Source organism: Leuciscus leuciscus, assembly GCF_965113295.1.
Source record: "Leuciscus leuciscus genome assembly, chromosome: 12".
Taxonomy (NCBI): Eukaryota; Metazoa; Chordata; class Actinopteri; order Cypriniformes; family Leuciscidae; genus Leuciscus; species Leuciscus leuciscus.
In genome coordinates, this window is record NC_138736.1 from 10,546,501 (window position 1) to 10,574,087 (window position 27,587).

General features: G+C 38.1%; 1 protein-coding gene across 2 annotated transcripts in view; it reads right to left on the reverse strand.

The window, feature by feature from the left end:
• atxn1a (ataxin 1a) overlaps nucleotides 1-27,587 on the reverse strand; it is a 113,071-nt gene that overhangs the window by 7,232 nt on the left and 78,252 nt on the right. The window contains exons 3-4 of one of the 2 annotated variants that reach the window (XM_082185178.1): nucleotides 25,174-25,274; nucleotides 158-2,253 (exon numbers count right to left, since the gene is read on the reverse strand). In XM_082185178.1, the coding sequence (XP_082041304.1) occupies nucleotides 158-1,951 (1,794 nt within the window). In that variant the 5' untranslated portion in view covers nucleotides 1,952-2,253; nucleotides 25,174-25,274. Of the gene's footprint in view, nucleotides 1-157; nucleotides 2,254-10,088; nucleotides 10,280-25,173; nucleotides 25,275-27,587 lie in introns of those variants that run through there. The other variant, XM_082185179.1, reaches the window with a different exon arrangement.

Below are 27,587 nucleotides of genomic sequence, written 5' to 3' on the forward strand. Positions count from 1 at the left end.
TGATCGTATAAATTGTATATCATTTGACAAATTGATACTGTTATTTCTACTGATACAGTATATCGCCCACCCTTATCCTTGTATATATGGGAAATAGATGTTCAGGTTTGTCATCAAACATTTCTAGCAACTGTAAAGCAAAAATGTATTACCCCACCTGTGAGCGATGTTCTCCTACAGCAAACTGTATAATAGCGAAGTTAGGTGTATGACTGCTGTCGATACGCTCTACAGTGCTGGAGTCAATCTTCAGCTCATTGCTGATCTCAGCACTCTGAATGAAATCCTCTGTCTTCAGGTCCTCCACTCGCTTTAGTTCCCCATCTGCCAACTGGATGATGGAGCCCTTTGTGAAGTAAGGGGGCAGGGAAGGGGCTGAGGGTGGTGGTGGAGTCGTCAGCAGGCTGGCCGGGGCTGGAACCACAGGCAGATGCAGCTGGGATTGAACCACAGCTGGGGCAGGGTGGGAATATAGGGCAGGAGGTTCAAAATTCTCCACTTTGGGGGCCGTTGAGGTGACGAAAGCATGGGGCAGTGCCGCAGATAAGTGCGTTGTGGTCGATGTAGCAGTATCGGTTCCACTTACTGGGATGATGACCGGCTGAGTTCCAGGGATGACCAGGTGCTGGGGTAGGCTGGTGTGGTAGCTGAGAGGTTGTTGGTGCCCTGTGCCGGCAATGTAACCAATGATGGGCTGCTGGGTGGAGTAGAAATTAGTGGAGGGGAGGCCCAGGGACAGTGACTCTGTGGTGTTATGCGTGGTCTGGATAACTGCATGGGGAGACAGTGTGGTAACTGCTCCCTTCAGATTGTCCACAGGTGGAGGGGGAGGAGGAAATGGAAGGGAGGCAGAGGAGGAAGAACTGCGGGACACAGGTTTGCCTGCACAAATCCCTCCTTTTTCAGTGTGGGATGTTGGGGGAGGCAGCTTGTCCAGTGAACCTCCGTGATCAGCAACACTGGAGCTATGACTGTTTGGAACCAGCACCAACGAAGTCCGCATGGCTGTACTGTCCTGCGCATATTCAGCAGGTAGCACCACATGCCGAGCCTCATAGTGACGTGGGCTCTGCTGCTGGTGAATGTGGTGCTGATGGGAGGAGGAACCCCCTTTGGCAGTGCTGCCCTGCTTCCCTGCACTGGACTCGGGAGATGGACCATAGCGTCTGTCCTTTTCCAGCTCTCCGTTCAGCACCACCCTGGACCTTGTCTCCTCTCTCTTGGGTAAAAGTCCATCTGTGTACTGAACTAAGACCTGCGAGGGGCCACTGAGGGGGAGCGTGTGGTGAGGATGTAAGTGTAGAGGCAAGTGAGCATGGGGTGATGGAGCAGTCCGAGGGGATACGCTTAGAGGGGAACCAGCAATGTGGACGTATTGGGTGGAGTGGGCTGAAGAGGTGTTGTCAGTTGTGACCAGGCCTGAACGGCCCAAATTATGGTGATGGTCAATTTTGGATGCTGGAGAAATGGAGGTGCTGGCATAAACCTCACGTTGTGTGGTAGTGGTGGCAGCCGAATGGGGAACTAGTGGAGAGATGTAGCCAGCATATGGTGCAGTATACGGAGAGCTGATGAAATGTAGATTATGAGGCAGGGGTGTGTACTGGATGGTGCCAGTAGGCTGAGAGAGGGATGACGTGTACACTGCAGGTATTGTGGTCACTGTAGGTAGAGCTCTGGTTGAGTGCGTGGATGAGGAAGGAACGCTTTCAGCCATGGCTGACAATGGTTTGTATTGAGGCCCCTCAGGCTCTGCGGAGGTGCTGATGTGCTGCCGCCCTCTGTCATGTCCGCTTGCCAGACTGGCAAGCCACGCCAGGTTCCCCCCACGCTGGCTATCACTTGCAGGCGCCATCACCATAGGCCTAACCTCTGAGGGCAGAGTGCTTGCTGGGATTTCACGCTTCTTTGGAGGCAGGCATTCATTGCTCCGCTCCTGGTTTGACTTCATGGTGTCTGAGAATCTTGTACCACACTTTCCCCTGTCTTTTCTGGCTCTTTTCCGCTCCCTCTTGGTCTCAGCTTGTCTTGCTAACAGAGTGTGCCCTCTCACTGATTGGCTCGAAGCGAGGATGGGGATGGGGTAGAGAGGAGAGTGGTGGTGAGAGGGGAAATGTCCTGTGCCTAAGGTTGGATGGACACAGATTTCAGTCTTAAGCAATGGAAGTCACACCTGCTGTGGGAGAGCGGTCCATGCAATTCATGTGGAATCATTTCCCTCTGAGAGCGAGTCTCCAGGACAGCAGGAAGAACCTGAAAAATAATCAAGGCATTATTAAGGTTATTTCTGTTTTAAGACAGGCCTATTTAAACTCTGTCAAGACACTTTAAAGTAAAAAGCAAGTTCATTGCATTCAACAGCTTTTAAAAATATCCCTATACATGTGAGTATGCATCAGTATCTTATGGATAACACTCATAGTGTGTGTGTTTGGAGTATGTAAGTGGACCACCTGTAGGGCAAGATGGAACACACAGTGTGAGCATCACTGATAATGAACCGGCACTGCACTCAGGGCCTATTTGAAACCAGTAACACATTCACCACCATGCAACACACAATCACAAATTGGACTGGAAACTCATCTACTAGGCTATACTGTGAAAACGTGATATAAACGTCTTACAGTTTAAATGGAATAGCATTCGTAACCCATTTTACTTCCGTAATGAGTCATTTTTCCAAAAAAGGATATTCAAAGAGAAAAAAAGTGTAAGCAGAAACAATTTTATCTACCACGAATTGACTGAATTGTGAAAAGTGGGTGTTTATATGGCATTATGGAGATAGATTTGAATTGACAAATGACTTGCCTTCAGTATTAAATGACTACATTAACCAACAGCCCACATTTCTTAGGTGACATCAAACAAAAGAAAACATTTCAGAGACGAAGCAAGTCACATATTGATGCAAGATTACAAACAGAAATGTTTTTTTCTTTGGAATAACATGCACTAATGAATTAATGAATGCATACATAAAAACTTTCTAATTGGATGGATTTGATGTTAACTTTAAGAGCTCTCCATCAAAGTAGGAAGCCAGTCCCTTTTTCTTCTCCCTCCCACTCCAGAGAGTATGGGGATACACGTGACGAAACAGTGATGTTGTGCAGTGTTATGGCTTGTTTGACATTTCTCCCTGAGCTCTACTGATTGGACCCATTCAGCTGCGTCTGTTGTCCAGAACTGGTGGGAGGGTGGTTTTGCATGATAAACAGGCCCTGATGATTTAACAAGTGTCGCAGTGCTATAAAAGAGCAGGCGGATCTTCTGTGAGGGAAACCTACCCTTTAAGCCGGTCTATATAGCGGCTTCCTTTTTTGTGTGTATGCAACACTTACACAAAAGTAACTAAATGTCCCATAGTATTACTATGATGTTTTAGATATGTACAATGCTAGCATCATGTTTTTTGGACACTAAAGTATCTATGGTTTACTGGACATGACACCACACTAATACTGTACTATGGTAGCAATATAGTATTCTTGGATGTATCTTGGAGTAACAGGTATCAGATGGTAGTACCATGGTAATACTATATGATGCACTGTACCATGGTGTTGCACAATACTATGCTTGTTTAGACATGGCAATGTATTCTATGAAGTACGTAGCATGAAGAACCAGATAAATGACGTGGTATATGAATATGGTGATCGTTTAGAACCATGATGTATATCAAATTACCATGGTATTACCATCCAATACCATCACTATATCACTGGAGTATGCCAGTCAAACTCTATTTCCTCAGACAATGTTTTAAAATTGGACAAAATAAGAAATAAAGTTTTGTTCAAAGTTTATGTTTAGGTTCACTAAGTTCATGCCATCACTTAAAGCAGACACAACAGCCCTCAGCTGATTACAAACAGCAGGAGCATGTCCGCTCTGTTTGCTCTTAAGTCAAAGTAGTGTAGAAAGGTTACACAACAGCTGAACATCATTGATTGACGCTATTGACATTGAGCAGGGTGTTTATTCTCAGCACTCTCTCAATCAGTGTTTTCTACCTCTTTTTTCTACTTTTCACCCACATCCAGTTACACTCTCATTCCTTCCCTTTGGCACATATATCTTTTCATCTCTCTTTGCACCACCCCCAACCTCTCTTGTAAGTCTTTTTCCTTTACCATAATTTGCATCAGACAAGGGCAATCAAGCGTGTTAACCCAATTATCATAATCATTTTAATTAATGATTTAAGTAATCATGCATGGTAGATGACAATATTATCCAGATGGTATTATAACTTACTCTAAAGGCAATTCTAAAGGTTTAAACTGGTCTCTGCCAGGTCCTTGAACGCTTGCGGAGAACTAAAATCTTTATGATGAGATTATATTTGAAAACTGATTAAAATGGTAATCAGTGATTCATTGTTCCCAGTTTGATGTACGATACATCTCGGTTTAGTCTCTCTCTGCAAGAGCATATGATATGATATATGCTTCCCATGATTTAAAGCACAACCAAAGACACTCTTCTGCATTTAAATTTGTGTACTTATCAGCCACATATATAAAAAATAAAATCAATAAGGTATGAAAACCTTGGGGGGAAAAGAAGTAGCAGAGAACTATGAGCTGGGCGGCTCTTTTCATGTATAACTGCAATAGGTACCAAGAAAGTTCCCTATGGTTAAATTGTACTTGTTTGTTTATTTACTAGTTTAAATATCTCAGTACATTTTTGTGGTTGTTGTTAGCACGTCACAGGTCAAAGAACATGCGGGTAAAAGGACAACGCCACCATGGCACGTGTGGAATGTACACTTCCAAGAATGTACTGATGACTAAGTACAAAGCATGACTGGTACTAAGACTATGTCCAAACTATGGAAGTCAATGGGGTCAGGTTACCGACATTCTTCAAAATATCTTATTTGTGTTCAGCAGAACAAAAGAAACTTATACAAGTTTGGAACAACTTGAGGGTGAGTAAATTATGACAGCATTTCCTTTTTTTAGGGGGTGAACTATCCCTTTAATAAATATTTAGATATATTTATCAAAATGACACTAATAAAAATGGCAAACATGCACAGCAAAATTACTAAACTTTAACTAAAACTTTAATTAATACAGAAGTTGGAGCCATAGCCTTGTGAGTATCCTTAATATCAACCTGATTTTGAGTCCCAGCTCAACCTCAGGGGTGCGTTTCCCAGAAGCATCGTAAGCCAACTATGTTCGCAAGTTCCGTCGTTATCAGCATAGTTCAGCGAGTCAGTGTTTCCCGAAACCATCCTTCTAACGAACATTCGCAAACAGCATCGCAAAGTTGTGTAGTTGGAACGACAGCTCTCGACCTGTGGTTAGAAGCAAAGTTTCTAGTTTGCATGACATGTGGACTTAATAAATCCTCATTTGCTCATCTTGAGCAACATAAGCAAGCTGACATTCAGTACAACCTGTGTCTTTTATTTAGAAAACAAGCAAATGTCATTTACGTCTTTTAGTTTGTTAAGAGATTTAAAGCACTGTTTTTGAAGAGTGCGCATGTGCGAACGTGCTCTACTATGTAAGAACGAGCCTATGACTGAATCCGGAAATAAAGCAAAATAACTGAGAAAAATGAGAAATAATCCTCAGATGCCATGTCTGTAATTTATAGCAAAACATCTAGCGTTAATTCGATCTCAAACAGATTCATTAAAAGAAGTTATTACTGCATGACATCATAAACCAATGTGGTTGAACGACCACTTTGCGACAATACAGTTTCGGGAAACAGTCGTGACTAGCTAGTTGATTTCTTCAACGATGCATCGTACTATGGTAGTTAAGCAGCGAGTTACGTCGTTGTTCGGGAAACGCACCCCTGGTCGATAATTTCTCATTCAAAAAACTGTAACAAAACAAAAATAATATAAAACAAATACAACAAAATATGAGCTCAAATAGTGTAGAAATCACAGAGCTTTTCAAAGAAATCTGAAAGAAGAAAGAAATTTGTATAACTATTAGCTGTTGTTTTTATCATCTCATATTAGCCTATATTATTGTGAAAATACATTGAGTATTCCTAATTTAAAAATGTTTTTGTCACACAGCAAGACTATTTAAATGAACAGCAAAAAAGCAAAAAGGTGTTTTAAAAAATTAATTAAAAATACATTTACATAAATAATCTAACAATATTATGTATTTTTTATAACTCATTTTTAAAAAGAAATGTATGTATCATTATATAATATTATACAGAGTATGTACATATAAAATATATATAATATAATAATAAATTAATATACATTTATAATTAATTACATTTTAACCTAAGTCTGACAAAAAGTTAATGGAAAAGTTATTTGCCAAGTTCAAGTCCCAACTTGGTTAATTTCTGATCCTGTTTCGCTCTCTCCTCTCCTATCACTATCCACTCGACTTCACCCATCCAATAAAGGCAAAACATATAACTCAAAACTTTGAATGAGAAAATAACTGGCAGTACAAAAACAAACAATTATAACTAAATATCAAATCAAATAATTTAAACCTGTCCAGCACCAACCCCAGGGACTGGAAAAAAGTTTCAGACGGATAATAAAACTCAGTCTGTCAAACTGACAGATAATATTATAGGTATCAACCTCTATGGAAAACTGTGACTGTGGCTGCATGCTTTCGTAGTATGTACTAAATAGGGATGTTCAGTACATACTACGAAAGCATGCAGCCACTATATTACAAAGAAAAGCAGAGCAGAAGAGAAAGAAGGCCACAGTACGAGAGAGAGAGGGAGGGCGTAGTATATTCTCAACTCAACTGACTGCAGCTTACACATTTCTATAATGAATGTCTGATACTGTAGGCAGCCAGTTCGGATTAATGACACTGATGCAAATGGCTGGTATTTTGTGTACACACACATACACATACACACACACACACACACACACACACACACACACACACACACTCACAAACATGCCTCAGTGTGTCGCTGTGGTATCCCGGGGAAAGCCAAGTCCTAATCTTTCACAGTTGGGTCCTCTCAGCCCTGCCTGCTTATCCCTCAGGATTAAACCCAACACACACACACACACACACACACACACACACACACACACACACACACACACACACACACACACACACACACACACACACACACACACACACACACACACACACACACACACACACACACACACACACACGCACACACACACGCACACACACACGCACACACACACGCACACACACACGCACACACACACACACACACACACACACACACAGAGAGTCAGTCAGTCATATTTATAGAGCACATTTAAAACCAACAGCTGTTGGCCAAAGCGCTGTACAAAGTGTAAACAGGTATCCTAATGAGTAAACATAAAACACAGAAATAAACAATACAATACAATTTATACCACTAGGTCCACTTATGACCATAAGCAACAGTAAATAAGTGGGTTTTAAGCAAAGATTTAAAATCAATGTATGTTGTTGCAGTCTTTATGTAAGATGGCAGATTGTACCAAAGCTGTGGAGCGGCCACTGAAAAGGCATGATCTCCTTTCAATTTCAAACGTGTCCTTGGAAGAGTCAGCTGTAGACTACTGGTTGACCTAAGTTTTCCAAAAGCATTATGGTGGGATGAAAGGAGATCAGAGATGTGTGGAGGAGCCAGTCCATGCAATCCCTTATAAGCAAACAATAGTGTTTTGAACTCAATAAGAATGTTGAGTAATGTTGGAAGCCAATGGAGAGAGAACAACACTGGCACACACACACACACACACACACACACACACACACACACACACACACACACACACACACACACACACAGCAGGGAGGGAGCGAGCAATCTACTGACCTACATTAGCGAGAACACTATGCTACACCTACACACATACACACACACACACACTTGAAAAATAGCAAGCACATAGCAACAGGAGACCAGCACAGAGGCTCATTCAAAAACTCATTAACACACACACAACACGCACACACTCAGACACACACCTCCACTGCTTCCTAACTGTAAACTAAGAGCGTAGTGAGAGTTGAGAGAGAGAGAGAGAGAGAGAGAGAGAGAGAGAGAGAGAGAGAGAGAGAGAGAGAGAGAAAGAAAGAGAGACTGCAGTATAAAAGCCTTGTCAGCTGGATCTTGCTGAGCGCACAAGGAACAGAACAGTATCAGATGACCTGAAACCTAAACTTATTGTCCTCCATCAGCCCTGGCAACACTATGAATCACGTCCCCGGGGCCTCAGAGCCACGGAGAACCGCGGGGACAAATCAGAGACATTAATCAAAGACATTCACTATGAATCTAACACAGACATGAATGAGAAGAAGCATGGGCTCTCCGAATGCATTTCTCTCCATAAAAACCCACTCACACCGCAATAATGCAGCACAACATGTCATCCACTGAGATCTGTGGGCTCCATTAGTGGGTCAATGGGATATGACCGTGAGGATGACCAGGTTTAAGTCAATATAACCTCAGCATTATTGACAAGAATGCAACTCTGTGCACACAACCAAACACATTGATTTAAAATGCAAAAACTTGGAAACAACAATCACAATAAAAATAAAACCATGGAAGGCAATATATAATGTATTACATTTCTTTTTATATACTGTGCTATACAGTAGTAGCTAAAATGATTCCAAACATAATTTTTCAATATTCTTGTATAATTATTAACCATAATTTGTATCACGTCATATTAATTGTGAAACTACATGAAATATTAGAGTATTTCTAAAAACTGATATATCTGCAGAAAAACAGAGTTTTACATTTTAGAGTAAAAACCAATTTCCTGAAAGGACCATTAAACACAACATATTAACACAGTATTCATTGGGGCCTATTTTTACAGACTTTTTATTTACAAACTTAAAATTATAAATATAATATATATGCTTACATATATAGATTTTTTTTCTATCTATATATGTCATATAAAGACAGACTAAAAATATATAATATAGATATGTATACTTAAAAATGTATATCTACATACTTATAATATATAAGATCATATTATATAGATATAAATATAAACGATAAATACTAAATACTTATAACAATAAATAATACAATTATGTAAATAAACATTAATTAATTTACATTTATAATTTAATACATTTTAGCCTAAAATCTGAAAATATGTAAGTCTACTTCTTAAACCAAAAGAGACAGCAGTCTCAAAACCTCTACTGAGCTTATTACTTCATAGGTACTGATAAATAACAATAGCATAAAATAACAGTTTAGAATGTATCTAAGATGCTCAAACGTGCTGTCTATAGGCAAGTGGCTCACTAGCACTTAAGACACAACCTTACTGTACTGTAGATCTTTCCACACTTTTCTGAGGCGCTTTCCCTTTAAAAGGTGGGCAGATACTCACAAACTGTCCCAGTGCCTGATCTCTACAATGAACAGCACAGAAATGGATAGAGCGAGTGAAACGGAGACAGGTTGTAAAGTAGAAACGACGTAAGGAAAGAAGAAACAGAACACTCTCAGGAGAGAGAGAGAGAGAGAGCTTTGTAGCTGCATGAAGAAGTGCAGCTGAATGACTTGCACTTTCAAGTCCAGAGATACTCATAAAGAACATGAATCCTAAAGACAAGACAGAGAAAGAGAGAAACTGTACTAGAACTCACTAACGTTTCTGTGCTTTATGAACCTTCACAGTTCGATCATTAACGCTCAACCACTTCATCAATACCAACCCAGAGAACTTGAATTACAGTAGACTGCATATCTTTTGGCATTATCATCAATCGAGTAACAAGTTTTGGAGTCTTTACTCTAGCAATATGCACATATTACACATAGTTTGTTTTGCTTTTTTGCTTTAAAAAGCAGCTTAATGCGCCAATGTGTTGACTACTAATTATTTGAATCTATTTTATAAGTTCAACAAAGCAAGGATCTTTTTAAGTACCACCTGAAAGCTGCAGTAATACCCTTGGCTACAGTTGAGAAACACACTGTAACTATAACAGAGAAGTGCTAGACACAAATAGACATGCACAATCTCTAACATACATGCATTTGAGTAAAACACACTGTAGTGGGAGTGCGTAAAAGCTTACCTTGTTGTTCAGAGAGGCCATTTGAGTTGCTCTCTCAGTCTCTCCCTTGTTCCCACAGGAGCCACACAGACACAAAGACACCCTGACACCTTACGGAGGTACAATGGTGTGGCTGGCGTGAACAATGGCCCCTTCCTGCTCTAAGTCATGGCTGTGGACAGACACTGCCCCCTGCCCCTCCGGGCCCCGTGTGTCACACAGGAGCGCTGAGCTCTGAGCCCTGCCTGCAGCACTCAAACGTGCGTTATGCAAGGCCAAGCCAGGCCATCAGTTCTCCCCTCCCTCCCTCTCCCTCGCTCGCTCGCTCACTCACTCGCTCGCTCAGCTCCTCCCATTCCTCACCTCACTGCGCACCATCAACTTCATCAGGTATTCATTCAAAAAAGACACATGCCAGCTGGCAGCGTGCCCAGACTACACTGCTAAAGAAAGAGAGAGCGAAATAATGAAAGAGAGGCAGAATGAGGGAGGAGATCAGGGAGAGAGGGAGGGATGTACAGAAAGACGGAGGAGGGAGGCGAGGGAACGAGAGTACGAGGGAAATCGAGAGAGGGGGAGAGAGCGATTGAGATTAAACCAGAGAGAGATGAAGAGATACAAGGCGGTTTCTTCTGCACTTCTATGTCCCTGAGCGGTTGATTATTATTCAAACTAACAGATTTTTTTTTTTTGCTAAGCGAAGATCACATTAAATCTGGAAACTTTTCAAATGCCTTTTTTTATGTTGCTATAGATTTAATTGCTTTACTCTTTTTAATTCATCACAACATTTCACAAAATCTATCATGAAATGACCTAAAGAGTAAAACCAGCACTATGCATTACTACTGTAAATGTTTTAGTTTAGGGTCGGTAATATTTTTTAATGTTTTTGAAAGAAGTCTCTTATGCTCACCAAGGCTGCATTTATTTTATTTAAAAACAACAAAAAACAAAGTATTCATCCTATGATGGCAAAGCTGAAATTTCAGCTGATTTGTTGCTCAACAAACATTTCTCATCATTGTCAATGTTGAAAAAAGTTGTGCAGCTTAGTATTGTTGTGGAAACTGTGATACATTAAATTGAAATATTTTGTAACATTATACATGTCTTTACGGAAACTTTTGATGAATTTGACGCATCCTTGCTAAATAAAAGTGTTAATACTTAATATACTTTAATACCAAAAACACAAAAAAATTTAATAAATAAAATATAATACTCAAATTACAACTGTGGCATCATACTTGTTGACCAAGAACACAACAGTGTCAGTAAATATCAAGCACAAAACATCAAAAACATTTTGGTTTCACTTTAATTGTTACAGTGTAATTATACATTAAAGTACCGAATAATATAAATTTTCAACGCACTAACTATAGGGTTAGGATCAGATTTGGTTTGGGTTAATTGCATGTAATTACTGTTATATTACTATAGCAACATGTAACGTGTAACAAAGACACTAAAATAAAGTGTTACCAATGTTTTTTATTTATTTATCGTGCATCATTTTTAGTCAAACTGAGTGAAATTTTAACTGTGCTATTTAGGATACAAACAATATGAAATTAGCCTTGGCAAGACTAATCTACCATTTTAATGCAAAAATGTCTCAAATGTCATTTCCATCTCAGAATGATGTCAAACACAATGCATCATTATCAAAAGTGTATTAAGGGGGTTTATTTTCTAAAAGTGCTTCATAGCTTAAGAAATAGGCCTAAAGATAGACTACTCTCCCTTACAGTATGCACTCCCACACATGGCAGAAGAGCACACACAAACACAGACCCACACACATTTCCACGGAGAGTCACGGCATTCCCCGGATTAGAAGCTCATTTCAGGTGAGCTCAATGAAAGCACAAGGGCATTTTGATGCTTATCCCGTACAGCAACATCTCATCTAATTGGAGGTCTCTGAACCTCTTAGTTTCTGCACCATTTAAAAATCATATGCCATATAAATACTATAGAGAACTGTTGCAGTTCTACTAACTCCCCAGCAGGTGGTGCTAGAGACAGCAACGTCTCAGATTCATTGCTAAAGGCTAGAGTTTGTTTAGCTGACCTAGTTAGCTATGCAGTTTTGATAAATATATATTCTGCTCATTGGTTGTGAGGATGGTGCGGTAAGAGCGGACAACAGATATGTCTCCCACAAAGGAAAAACGAGATTCACTCTTAAAAATAAAGGCTCGTTATTGGCATTGATGGTTCCAAGAAGAATTCCATTGAATGTTCCATTGCACAAAAGGCTCTTTATAGAGGAAAAAGGTTATTAAAGATTATTAAAATGTTCTTTACACTAAAAAAGAAAGAAAAAAAAGTTATTTTGAACTTTGGTTCTTTTATTGTTCTTTTATTTTATAACTCCTCTTTTGGAACCTTTATTTTTAAGTGCTGAAAAAGAGGGTGACAGCCAGGGTTATTCAAATTAATTAACAAAAAACATTTTAAAAAATCTGTTACTTGATATTAAACAAATGTTAAATGAAAAAAGATATTTACTTGTTATAGTTTAGGTTCAACTTAATGTAAAAAACTATATAGACAGTTTAAACTAATGAAAATGATAAACAGAAGTAATTATTAAAACCTTAGATCAAAATGAAAAATGAAAATATATAAAAAACTAAAATAATTTAACAATACTATGATAGTATCTCAAATGATGCTAAAATAACACCAGTGAAAGCTCAAACTTCCTCTGTTTACGCTCACATTATTTAAGAAAACAAAGTACAGCTTAGCTAAAGTTCTCTACCATGCCTAGAAGGAACATGCAGACATTTTCTGCATTTCCCACACTGATTTTAGTTGGAAGTCCGCGGATTTAAATGTGGTAAAATGTGTTTAATGAAGTACTAGACTATTATTGCAAGCTGAAAACATCCTCAAAATAACCAAAATATGGAATAAAGTACACAGAAGGGGTGCTCAGAACTTTGTGAATGATGATCGCTGAAGTTCTCCGTGCGCAGACTCCATGTGGGCCTGCCGACGAGTCAATTTAACGCACGACTGAACGCGTCCCTATGGGCCGTGTTATGGAAAGCATGAGGCAGTCAGAGGTTGTCAGTGCTTTGAGCTCGGGCTCGGCCATTAATGCGAATCAATCTGAAGCGCAGCGCATGACGGGCACGCAAGGAGTTCCCTTGTTAGGCAAAGGGAGTGTGTGCTGTTTACAGAACCGCAGTCAACAAAACAAGCGGCACGGGAAGGTTTGCCTGTTGCTGTGGCAACAAATTAGCTATGCTCACCATTTCTGAGCCTTTGGGGTAATTCAATTAGTTTTCGTGTGTTTATTCTGAAGCGTGTGCAGTCACCTGAGAGATTGATAAATGGACGGGGGGGGGGGGGGGGGACAAAGAGATACAGACGAGATTATGAGGACAGACAGAAGTAGAGTAGGATAAAAAGGCTGCAACTGCTAACTACCAGATAACAAAATATCCCCTTAAATAATTTTTGCAGGAGATGAAGCTCTTTACAGCGGAGAACATCTTTCTCCTCTCTACAGATTGCAGTCATTAAGTAGGAGAAAAAGAGTCCCAATTTAAAGTCCCCATGAAATCCGAAATGAGGTTTTTGGGCTTTTAGTATGAATATCTTAGTCTTAAGGTTATCTGTAAGAAGGTGTGCTCCAAAACCTAAGGTGTGCTTTAGGTGTGCTCCAAAACAATGACAAAATTTGCATTTAGAAGATGCAAGCACTCAAAACTTAAAGTCTCTCACTTCCGCCAATATGGATAAACGATTTTGATGACATCACTTTGCTTCTAATCAGATTTACGCTATAGACGCTGCAGCTGCGGCTGAAATCAGTCACTTGTTCACACAATTAAAACAAATGTATACGGTGAATGGCACATAGTGCACTATATAGGGAATAGGATTCAGACAGTGTAAATATACTTTCTAATAGGGCGAATAAAGTCTGATTTCGCGTCAGTTTCACACGAACCGCCGCACAGAGATAACACAGAGTCGGTGAATACCACAAAAAGTATCGGAACAGCTTTAATTCTTTGGAATCCTGTCATGCAAGTCATAAATTGTGATATATTGCACATTATTCAAGAAAGACTTTCAGTTCTTAAAGACTGTGAAACTGAAATGCTTAGCAACTGACAACCAATCATAAACTAAGCGATGCTTGTCTCGTTAATTATGCATGAGCTTTGTACAGTTGGAGAAACACTTCCTGCTTTTAGTTCCGGCATCTGAGGGAAGTTAAAAGGGTCGAAAACAATAGTGCTGGCAAATGTGTAACTGGAGAGATACAGAATGATATTATATTAATTTTAAGATGACCAGAGCGAGCATTGTTGAGGCGTACTTCTCCAATTAATGTACTCAAAGCAATATAATATAATATAATATAATATCCACTATTATTCAAAATTTTAGGGTCAGTAAGATTTGTTTTAAAGATGTTTTTAAATAAAAATTACTAATATACTAATTAAAATTCATTAAAATCTAATTTAAGACATTTTATTTCAAATAAATGCTGCTTTTAAAACCTTCTATTCATATTCAGCAGCACAACTGTTTTCAACATTGATAATAATAATAAATGTTTCTTGAGCAGCAAATCAGCATATTAGAATGTGATAATTCAGCTTTACCATCACAGGAATAAATAACATTTTAAAATATATACAAATAGAAAACTTATTTTAAATTGTAATCATATTTCATAATATTACTGTTTTTACTGTAGCTTTGATCAAATAAATTCAGCCTTGGTGAACATGAGACTTATTTCTAAAACAGAAAAAAAAACTCACAGACCCCAAACTTTAATAATATAATATAATATAATATAATATAATATAATATAATATAATATAATATATATTTATTTTAGATTAATAAATTAAAGTGTAAAAAGCCTGATAGTTTCAACGGTGAAAGCATGATCCCAGGTTGCATCTGGTCTTGAAATCATCCAACCTAATGGCTCTAACATGGTGGATGCCCAGACTATCACAGGCACATCTATTTTAAACTCTAACAGTTTCTTTTATCAAATTACTTGGAAACCTGAGTTAAAATCATATCCAAGTACAACACTGTTTTATACTTGACACATGCTGCTCATCACAGTATGTATAAATAAACCTGAATAAAAAATATAAATTCAAACAGCAATGCACATTCATAAAGTTTTTTTTATTCATGCTTCTAGAAATACTTATAGTTCTTTTTGCCTAATGCACAAAATGATTGGTTTCATATCCCACTGAATGCTCAGGTGTGATGCACTTTTGCCATCTGCCAAAGAATCAGTTCATTCCGTGTGAATCTGACGGAGCAGTGATTTAAAAATCCACTCAAATGTTCACAGGAAAGCTCTGCACCATTCAGTGGAATGTAACCACCCTCTCATAGCCAGATGCGTCCTTTTACATGCACGCACACTGAATGCTTTCAGACCGATATGCATTTTCACAAGCAGACCTGAATAGCAGCGAGCCTTTGATCGCACCTGCACGAGAGAGAATGGCTGTGACTCCCTCCGACTGTCTGCTGTTCAGCTGTGGCTTCCCTCTCTCTGCCTCAGTGTCACTGTGAACTCCAGAGACGTGTCGCCAAGGAGACACATCAAAAGCTCTATACATATGCAGAATGCGCACCCACGCATACATATGTGCATGAAAGAGGTCTCCCGCACAAGACTCCCAGCATGCACATTGCATACAGTACTACATTACTTTTAAAGGCATAGTTCAATTGAAAAAGAAAAGAAAATTCTGTCATTACTTGCACTCATGTTGTTCCAAACCTGTGTGACTTACTTTCTTCAGTGGAACACAAATGGAGATATTTTGAAGAATGTCCTGGCTGCTCTTTTCCATATTATGAAAGTGAATGGGGCTGTCAAAATGTTGCAGCATAAAAGTTTCATTAAAAAAAAACAGTCACGTGACTTTGTAATACTTTTGTAATACTAAAAACAGTCCACATGACTTTGTAATACTTTTCATTTTAGTCTAATTTTGCAGTTTGACATTCCCAGTCCCCAGGTGAATTATTCCTTTAACCCAGTTCCAACAACCAACCACTTCTATGATCATGTGGAACATTCTCCCTTGCTTGTATCATCGTCATCTGGCACTAACAACCCAACAATGACTCATTAGCTGGGTGAATAGACAGATTGGCAAAGAGAGAGCAGCGGTACAGTCATACCCAGCATGCCCAGCAGCATTACAGAGTGGAGCATTAACCCCATACTGAGCCCTGAGGGGAGAGGAATGACTGCAGATTAACTTTATGTGCTTTTAACGTAAGAGCCCACAGCAAAATGTGAAGGCCGAATGCTGAGCTAACACCAGTGAGACTGCAACACTTCAGTCAGAACGAAAGTATTCAACTCTTTGTTTGCTTGAGTGTGGGTTACCAAAAGAATCTTACCAATCTCAAACTTTTAAATGGTGAGTGCATATAATTTCATTATACTTTTATATAAAAAAAAATTAAATGCCAATTTTAATATAAAAATCTGATTTGATAGCTAGTCATTGTTTTAAAATTGGTTGTGAAGTTTACAAAAATGACAATTTAATTAATTACACAATCAAATTACACAAAAATATGAGAGAAAAAAACAGGAAACTATAGGCTATAGATATAATTAGTCAAAATGTATCATGCAATTCATCATGTTTTGATACAAAAAATATATGTATGGATCGTGTTATAAAAAAAATAAAAAACGTCCTAAAGTATAGTTAATTCTTCTTTCTGTCATTCCCCTTTAAATTGAATTCAATTAAATTGTTCAATTCTGAATTTTGTCCTAACCTTGTTGGTGTGTTCAGTTCTATGTTCCTGAATGCTCCCTCCAGCACAGAGAGGCCTCATTCTCTCTTTCTGATAAGGTAATGCAACTGTAGCCGAACAGAAACTCAGACCTGGCTCTGTTCATTCTCTCTCAAGTCTGAGGGTGTAACTATAAATGATAAATGAGAGTGAGGGAGGTCTCTGAGGTCGGCCCAGTCAGAGAACAAAAATACTCACATATACATATATATATATAGGCTACAGTTATATATTGATAGCCTAGTACATGAATGACATCTATGATGACTGTTTTAATTAGCGTGTCCGATCGGAGGTGCACATTGCCATGGTGCTTGTGTCATTCTGAAATAATACTAGCACTGAATGACCTCTAAATCTGAGTCACAGAAATGAATAGCTCTCCTCTCTCCTCAGAGACAGCTCCACAGAAGCAAAGCTTCAATTGAGTTCGAAAAGTGGAGATTAGATGCACATAATTGCAGACGTATACCGGAATCTGGTTTCGACCTGAAATCGATTTCACGCGTGTGTTTGTCCTCAGCGCGAACAGTTGCCGGTGCCTCTGTGTCTTGTCCGCCGCTACCGCTCGATGTGTCCTTCTCGCCTTCACTCCATTCACAAGCGATCCTAAATCCGCCACTATGCGAAGTGTGTATCAGTGTGTGTGTGATGGATTACAGAGAGGCAAAGCACTGCTAAACCCCTCTATTACTCGATAATCCCACAGGAGTGTGTACACACGCTCACTAAGAACATGCAGACGTACTGACAAATACAGGCTAAAGATACACACGCTTGTGACAAATAAGAGGCAGAACAACACACACGCTCAGAGGAGACTGGGTTCGAGCAGTTTAATGGGTCAAGTCTCAAACTAGCACCAAAATATTTTAAAAGACACTTTAAAGCAATTACACAATCACTAGTAATACATATAAATTAATCAAAGCAAAGCGAAGCAAAGCTTACGTTTATAAGTATACTATTACTATTATGATTATTATTAGATATTATGAGCGCCATATTACAAGCTGCTTATGAGCTCCTATCAATTAAAAAAAATTCAGCAATACATTTTTAACATTAAATATTTTATTCTTATAATAAAATTTTTCTAAATTTTTTTTTAGAAGTGATTACAACTATTCAAATGTTAAAAATAATGTACAAAAATGAATGATTATTATTAGGCCTAGGTATTGTGAGCAGTATATTATGATTAGTTACTATTCATTATTATGATCAGCATATTTAAAAACATTCATTTGAAAAATTCTGAATTTTTTTTAATGACAAAATATATATTTATAATAAAATCTCATTTAAAAAAAATTGTAAAGGGACATTTTGAATGCTTAAAAATAACATTAGAAATTCATGATTATTATTAGGTATTATGAGCAGCATATTAGGATTACTATTAAGTATTATGAGCATATTACAATCAGCTTATTAGCTATCAATTGAAAGAAAAATGCAACTGCATGAAAACTTCTAAAATTACTTAGAAAATAATGCAAAATTCAAACTAGTGGCCTCAGACTTCTGGAAACAGTATAAAAGAATACATTTAAGCAATACAATTATTTAACCAAACAATAACTAAACACATTTAGTGTGTGTCCATAGCACTGTAAGAGCTTCCTGCTTCAGTGCACCGCCACTCACCGTCCTTTTGCATAAAAGACCACCGACCCATGTAGCAGCATGCAACACGCAGCCACAAACCTCAGAGCAACAGCCCATCATCACGACTGTACTGCTGAGAAAACCGACCCCTGCATACAAACTCACAGCTGCATCACGCCGAACCCGCAAAGACAAAACATAAAAGTGGACCTCCACCGAACACACACACACACGCACACAAACTTTGCACCAAAGCACAGCATGAGGCCCTGTTCAAAGCCATTCACACACTGTGAACCATGCAGAGAAGTCTTTATGCTCCTGAGAGAGCAGGGCCACAGGACTCAGGGCGAAGGCTCTTTGAATTGTGGCAAAATGGGACGACGTGATATTGTTTTTGTGTGGCCTTGTTTGGCTCCGCCGTGGCTCCGCGGTGCTGGCCAAACTAAGACAGACTGAAGAGTTGGTTTGAGGACACTGCTGTGATCCATAACAATACTCACGTCTGCCCACACAGCACAGATTGGCTGATGTCCTGTACGCATCATCAGGTCTGGGTTTATGAATGTTACTGGATTAGATAACAACATACCATACCCAAATGACATCTTGAAAGAAATAATGCTAAAACTACATTTTGAGGCATCTTTTATTTGGTGTTTTATTTGTTTTATTCTGCTTTAAATAAAAGGTGCATATCTTAAACCATATAGAATCAGCTTTAAAAAACAAAAAATTATTTTGTGTCAAATATATGTGATCATTTGAGGGATTGTTATTAGTTACATTTTGCTGCATTAAATTTTTTTATAAATTACTGCTACTACTACTTACTTACTATTACTTACTACTTAAAAAGTTCCTATAGATCAAACCTGCACCTTTTGTCATTGTACGCACTGACCTTATTTTTATGAAACAGTTATGAACAAATTGTGCTTTAGGTATCTTTCTTCAAAACAAATGTCATTTTGGTAGCACGTAAAAAATAAATAAAAATAATAATAATAATAATAAAAAATTAAAAAATAAATAAATAAATAAATAAAATAAAACAAGATTTAAAATAAAATAAAATAAAATAACATAAGGGTCATCGGAAGCATAATTCAAATCCTAAACCAGTTCAAAATCATAACACATTGTGCTGTGATCTCTCTGTTCAGGCTAAACAGAGTGATATCTCCTATCCTGCGAACGCTCTCTTTAGCAGTCCTGTGATCATTCATTCATGACCAATTAAAGATTTAGATAACACTGAGGTAATAAATAGAGGGTGAGAAATAAGCATGACGGGCCAGCTCCCCACACAGACCACCTAAACCCGAAAACAGCACGAAACCCGATAGCATGAGAATCACACGACCTGGTGCGAACGAGAAAGAGACTGTAGTGATAAATACAGCCGCTATGAAAGACCCCTGACGGTGCTTTGAGTTTATGTACGAGCCAAACAAATATACACTCTTTTATTCTTGAAGCTCATAAAACACATTTCATGTTTTTTCTGCAAGCCCCACCAACGTCATTTTTTTGCCATTTTGACCTTTGCTGTTGCTTAAACATGCCCTGTGATGTGGGTTACAAAGCAGAATATTGACGATTATTCATTGTGAGTAATCAGGAAGACAAAAATCCAGCAAATGTCAAACGTACACTCAATAAATCAGGATTGAGCTCGACCTGCAGCAACACTTCTCAGAATTTAACTTCACATTCACAGCTTGGCTCTCCTTGACCCTGTTTTCAAAGGACAAGGATTTTTAATATAACCTCTATGAACCTTCATGTTTCTATCCAAACAAAGTTGTTGGTTTTATGCAGAGAACGAGTTTGTAATGCAATTCATGCAACTTGACGGCACATATGAATTGTATGTCTTCTGCGTCGAGCTCCGCACCTCTGACCTCAAGCTCGTGCACACCGGCAGAGGGTCAGGGGTCACCTTTCACACACGCCACCAAATCCCTGGCCTGTTGGGAGCTTGTTTGGAGGTATATAATTGATTTCCAAGAATAAGCTGCAGTCAAAAATCATCCAAATAACAAATAACTAAAGAGTTTGAAGATAATATCAGAATTTTTTTCAAGAGTGATGGAATGTTAATCCTTGTAAAAAACTTGTGAATGCATGCACTTAATTCCCACTGGCGTCTAGATTTTCAGCAGTAACAGTCTGACCTCTTGACCCAGTCTGTCAGACATAAGACCTCTGCCACCTGAGAATAAGAGCAACAGTTGTTTGGTTTCAGGCACAGCTTAAATGAACCACTTTGGTGATTAAAAAGGAAAAAGCAAACATTTGTGCTCTTGAGTCCCTAAAGGCCATTCAGTGTAAGAGGTTGTTTGGATAAAGGATAAATGTGTGAATGCGTGTGTATTTAGAATGAATGTATTATTAGAGCGAGCATTAGTGCATTGTTGAGTATCAAAGTAATTTTTAAGGGAAGTCAGTTCACTCTGCAGTCATATTCGTAACACCCCCAGGTATAACTGAACAGCTCCTATGCTTAAATAAGTTAAGACTAATTAAATAATTCTAAATGATCAAAATCTCAAAATTATAAAAATCTCAAAACTAAAAAAAGATCATTTTACAAGTGAATTTAAGCATCACTCAATTATAATGTACAGTATGAAAAATGGATATTCATTTTGAGATTACTCAATTACATTACATTTATTACCTCTTGAAAAATATTTATTTTAAGTGAGCGTTAGATGAGAGCATAGCTAATCTAAATGTAAAAGAGGAAATAATAAGCATGAACAATTAAATATCTAATATTGGCCATAACAAAAAAAAAATATATATACAGAGGATTATTTGATAAATGAAAAAATTAATAAATAAATCAATAGAAACTAATAAGTGATATGGTACCAATCTATCATGCATCCAATTTAAAATCAGATATAAAATATAATGTCCTTAAGCTTGAAACTCATTACAAAATAAATAAATAAATAAATAAATAATTAAAACAGTATTTTTAGTGTTATGTATTTATAAACTGTTTTCCTCACGGGGACCAAAAATATGTCCCACAAGGTCAAAGATTTCTGTTATTGCCATTTTTGTGGGGACATTTTGTCCTCATAACGTAGGGAATAACACACACACACACACACACACACACACACACACACACACAGAGAGAGAGAGAGAGAGAGAGAGAGACCAGTTTGAAAAATCCAGTGTCTAAATAAAGTACAAGATATGACCTTGACTACATAAACTACACCTGCGAGACAAACTCTGCAGTCAAAATAGCCCCTATTAAGACCAATTATTCATATTTTTTATTATTACTACTCAAAAATTTGTAATACCGCCATATCGTCACAGTCAGCTGGTCATCCCTGCTGATTCCCACCCGTAGGTCAAAGGTCAAATGAGTTCTGGGAAGTTAATATCACAGCGTTTCAGAGAGCTGGATGTTTATTCCTCTACCATTCTTTCAGTGTTCCAGAACCTTTGACTTCCAAGCGGCTCCAGCGAATGAGGGCCAGTGTGCTGAGAGACATGTTTATGCCAGCGGTGGACGATTCATTCTGAACCTTGAGCCGTTCAAAACTCTTATAAAGAATGAAAATAGATGTTTGATACATGTCTATATGTGAATGTTTGAAAAAAAAGAATCTAAAAGCGTGCAAACAGGTGCGAACGGGCATGTCTATGTGGATGCTGTTTATGCTAGTAATTTATTTATTCTCCCTCTTTCTAGAAAGCGCTCCGCTGAGATCACAGTGTGAAAGGACACAGTTTTAAGTGCTGAGGGGGAGAGGGATTCAGGCACAATGGAATGCCACCACTACTCCTGCCAAGAACACTTTTCCCATGCGCCCAGGAGCCAAGACTTCCCCCAACAGCCAAGAATAGCACTGCTGTCCTCACCAAACTCTCACTCTCACACACAGACACACACTAAGCAAGCATAAGGCTGGGTTCTGCAGCACCCAAACTTCCAATGAGTCATGTGTGCAGGACACACACCTGACAAAAAATGTATTAGGATACAAAGATCACAGATGACAAAAATTCACCCTCATGTTGCTCCAAACATGTGTTTGTGGAACACAAAAGAAGACATTTTGAAAGATGTCCCAGTGTATTTTGTCTTCCCAATGAAAGTCAATGGGTTTCAAACATTCTTAAAGAGGTCATATTATGCCCTTTTGCAAAGTCATGATTTTGTTCTTGGGGTCTACTAGTATAGGTTTTCATGCTTGGATGTTCAAAAAGCATATTTTTCCACATGTGTGCTCTGATTGGACGGCTGCACCAGTGTGTTGTGGTTGGTCAACCGTTTCGAGTGTGTTTCGGAAATGTCACGCCCCTTACCATAACCATGAGTTTCAACATACTACTAATGCAACTCAACCAGGCATCGCCCCCTTTATTGCACACGTCTTGGGTGGGAATTATTTATAAATGAGGAATATTGTAATGCATATGTTCCCAGAAGAAAACTCAAGACTACAATTGAGGCGTTTAAAAATCTAAAGAACCAGTATAAATAGTACAAATAACCTTCTTTAGGTTCCGTGGATGCTAAAGGTTCTTCATGGTAGCTTACCATAGATGCCAAAAAAGGACCTTTATTTTTAAGAGTGAAGAGAACACAGAAATTTGAAATCAAATAAGGCTGAGTAAATGATGACAGCATTGACTATCCCTTTTATGTTTTCATAAGCACATCGCACTTTGATCTTACAGATCCTCCACCTTTTTATAATGACATCACACTATATAAATGGACTCTGATGCATTCCAATGTGCTCTCAGCATCAATTTGTCGTCCATTTCTTTAGGCTATTTTTTTCCCCATTTTTTTTTTCAAATGTCTTTTGAGAAGAAACCAACAGGAAAAACACATTGCCGAACCCAACCTTTGCCATATTAACACTTGACGGAAGATTAGGACGTTCAGAAAGCATTAGGAAGCACAGGGTAAAAAACAGCAGTGTGAGTGTGATGAATTGCTATGCTTCACAACGCGCACTAAGAGGCCAGTGACCTTTAACAGGATGAGAGCTTTTACTCTAAAAGCCCACAATTGGTTAAAGGAGCCATGGCATAGTAGAACTATCAGAGATGAAAAACTGAGCGAGCGAGACAGACACAGAAAAGAGAGCCTCAGCTCATGAAGTACTAATTTTCATACGTCTCTGTTAATTACCCTCAAAATGAGCTTATATCAAGCATTTAACAGGCCTGTCCGCGAGCAAGCACTGCCTGTCTGGCCATTTGTCTCTCGTATCCTGATTTTCTGAGTAGTCATGCGCTGATATATTGGCCAGGCTTATTAATCGGCTCATATTTGGCCATTTTGAGATCATAACTGCGTTTGTGTGGCTGATTAATTTTGGTGGTTGCCTTTGTGTTTCAGTATGGTCTATGATTAATAGACAATTTTTATGCAATAATTTTACATTTTGTCTAATTTAATTTCTTTTAATGAATTCTATAATAAGGATATCAATTTAAGTGAAAAACTGAACTGAAAAATAAGTTGAAGAATCCTTTACATTGTATAATAACTTTGATTAAAAAAATTATAAAAAATTCTCAAATCTTCTACATGGTAGTTTACCTCTGAATGTTGGCCAAAATCTGATATAGGCACTTCAAATTTAGTCTCTCTCTACATTTTTTAAAACACAAAATAATACAAATAATTGTAAAATTAATAAAATATAAACAAAAATCTATAAAAAATAATTGCATAATATACGTGTATATATATATATATATATATATATATATATATATATATATATATATATATATATACACACACAGTATATATGTGTAATATTATATATATATATATATATATATATATATATGTATAATTTCTAATATACTTTTAAAGAATTCAAATGATAATAATTTTTAAATAAAGTCTATATATACATAAACACAAATATTATACAGAAACAGCACTACCACATTTAAAAACGACATTTTTGCACTACAATGTATATTCTACCAACAGGGGGCGCTTATGGGATTCATTCACAAATCTACCTAAAATCTGTGTTTGTGACCATAGAACCACAGAACAGAAATTTCTGATCGACATCAGGCATGTAATGCACTTGAATTAGATTAGACCATGCCTACACTCTTGAGAACATGGGCCTATTCACACACATCTCACATGAACATGTGTATTATTTGCTAATGAGACACTTAACTGACGTCTGAACCCGCTGCATGTGCACATGCCAGTGTGTGAGCATGCTACAGTAAACCTGCGTGTTACAGTACGCCTGCGACCGACCACGCTTCAAGCATGAATCATTAAAGCTGTGTTGTCCCAAGCGGTTTGCGCTAGCTAGCTTTTTCCTGGAGGTGTTTTACGTGAAAGCCCAGCTTTCAGCCCCAGTTGTGTTGTTTGGTAAACAGCTCTGTTGCTAGGCAGACCTATATTATTGCTCCACCAATCGGGGCCTGTATTGACGAGTGAATAGGACAGCTTAAGCAAGAGTTATTTTTACAATTGCTCTCCAGATAATGCCCCTGCACAAGTAGTAAAATGCTAAATTAAAGGTCATGGCTATCAAAAGGTACACGTGTGTGTGTGTGTGTGTGTGTGTGTGTGTGTGTGTGTGTGTGTGTGTGTGTGTGTGTCCTGTAGTCATACCTCATTCAGTCGCCTCCAGTGTTTTAGTGAGTGTTGTGGCCCATTGAAGTTGTTACAATCCCAACACGGTTTGTAGTCTCAGTGCAGGCCTCCAGCAAAGCCTACGGACACACACACACACACACACACACACAATATTACTCAATAATACAGAGCTAGCAGCCTATACACAGTCACCAACAGGACACTCCTACCCCTGAATTTCCGTCCTGTCTTGAGGCCGTGAACTAAGCGATGAGCGAACATGATCCACGTACAGATGCACTCGGGTGCATTTACTCTAGTAGTCACACTCATACTACTGCAACTCTGTCATCTTGCAGCTCCACTCCCTTCAGACGCTCACAACACAGAACGGACCGCTATGGAAACCCGAGTAACAAGACAACACAAAGGCGGAGGTGTGGGTGTACAGTGAGTGTGCTCTTTAAATAAAGACGGTCCTCATTAGAGCTGCTCTCAGATCAGAGTTGAGCTCAGAGGATCTGCTGCTTGACTTTGTTTGGTTTCTTTCAGTAACCACCTGCGGTATTCCATAAGGCATAAAACGGGAATGACATCACATCCCTCAACTCCCAGAAGCACAGATCTTAGATCAGTATTCAGGAGTAGGACTCCACAGCACAGATTGCAGATAGCAGCGAGGAAGCCGTGTATCATTTATCTCTGGGGCATTACGTGAGAAATAAACTGTTGTCTTTAGAGGTTTAGATAGCGGCAATCTATTTCCAAGCGACATACCCTCTGCTTATGTAGCATTTGTGTTGCAACGAGGGATGTGCAAAAATATTTTTAAAAGTTGACTGGTCAACTAATCTTTCGTAACTGGGAGCCCTGTATAAAAAGGCAGATTTTAGGTTCACTTGAGCCTTATTTGCAGCGATTCATAGCAATAAAAAAAAAAAATCAGAGATGCTAATACTTTAATGAATGGAAGAGAACTTGGACTATTTTCAACACGATACGACATCTTAAAAATACTACGCTTGTGGCAGGATGCTTAAAAAATGATGATGCAATGGGTAAAGAGCGGGTAAAAATGGGTAAAAAAATTTATCATCAGTCTGCATGTGTGTGGTTGTAGCAGAGGCACACCATAAAAAAATTAAATGAGAGTTTTGTGGCTTTTAGTCCATGTTGTAGCTTTGAGACCATTTTTATGGTAGTCACTCCTGAACGCTGACCAAAATCACTTTTAGCAGATGTATGCATTTCACTTGTCTTTCATTTCACCTTTACACCAAATACAACAACAACAACAACAACAATACATATAAATGTAATTAATTAAATTTAAAATTAAATGTATAAAAATATCTATTATAGAAATATATTACTATTTTTATATTTTCATTGACATAATAATACAAATTACAAAAAAAGAATACAAATACAAATGCCAATTTATTTTAAAATATAATATATATATAAGAATTTAAATAAATTATTGATTAATTTGTATTAATAATTCATTAATATATAGTTTTAAAAATAATATAATTATATAATATAATTCTTAATATATATTCAACAGATATAAGAATTTCAAATTCAGTCTCTCCACTTTTATACCACAAATAATAATAATAATAATAATTAATAATATATATAATGCATATAAAATTAAAAAAAAATATTTATTAATATATACTTTTCATATCTGTTACCCATCCCCTAGTTGCAACAAGGAAGCAGGTTTTATGGCAAATTGTGATGCAAGTTGTGATGCAAATGAGGAAGAGGAGAGGTCACGGTTCATGCCAATGTCATTTCATGCTTTCTTTGCAGTGATTTACAAGTATACACTTCTGCCATATCGTTCAATTCTGCAGATTAATTATCCTCTGTACTTCTTTGGCAACATTGTATTTTGGCAGGCGTGCTGATAAAGCATCATTGATGAGAGAGATAGAGTGAGAGAGAGACCAGACAGATGGTCGCAGCGGGTGGGTGCAGTAAAACTTGTGACAACAGCCATTAGTGCTACCGGAGTCTGAGACCGAGGACAGATAGTGGGATGTGTGAACATGTGAACGAGGGAGAGAACGAGTGAGAAACCTGAACGCAACAGAGGAGAAAATGAAGACACAAGTGCTTTAGACAGTCAATACAACATCAAATCTAGACATACAGACCATGCTTTGCTTTGACTCCCAGTTTCCTATGTGCTTGAGAAGCTTACAACCTATTTACATTCTTAAAGGGGTGGTATAATGCCCTTTTTTACAAGATGTAAAATAAATCTCTGATGTCCCCAGAGTGTGCATGTAAAGTTTTAGCTCAAAATACCCCACAGATATTTTTATATAGCATGTTAAAATTGTCACTTTTTGAAGATTAGCAAAAACGCACCGTTTTGTGTCTGGTCCTTTTAAATACAAATGAGCTGCTGCTCCCGGCACAGAGGGCGGAGC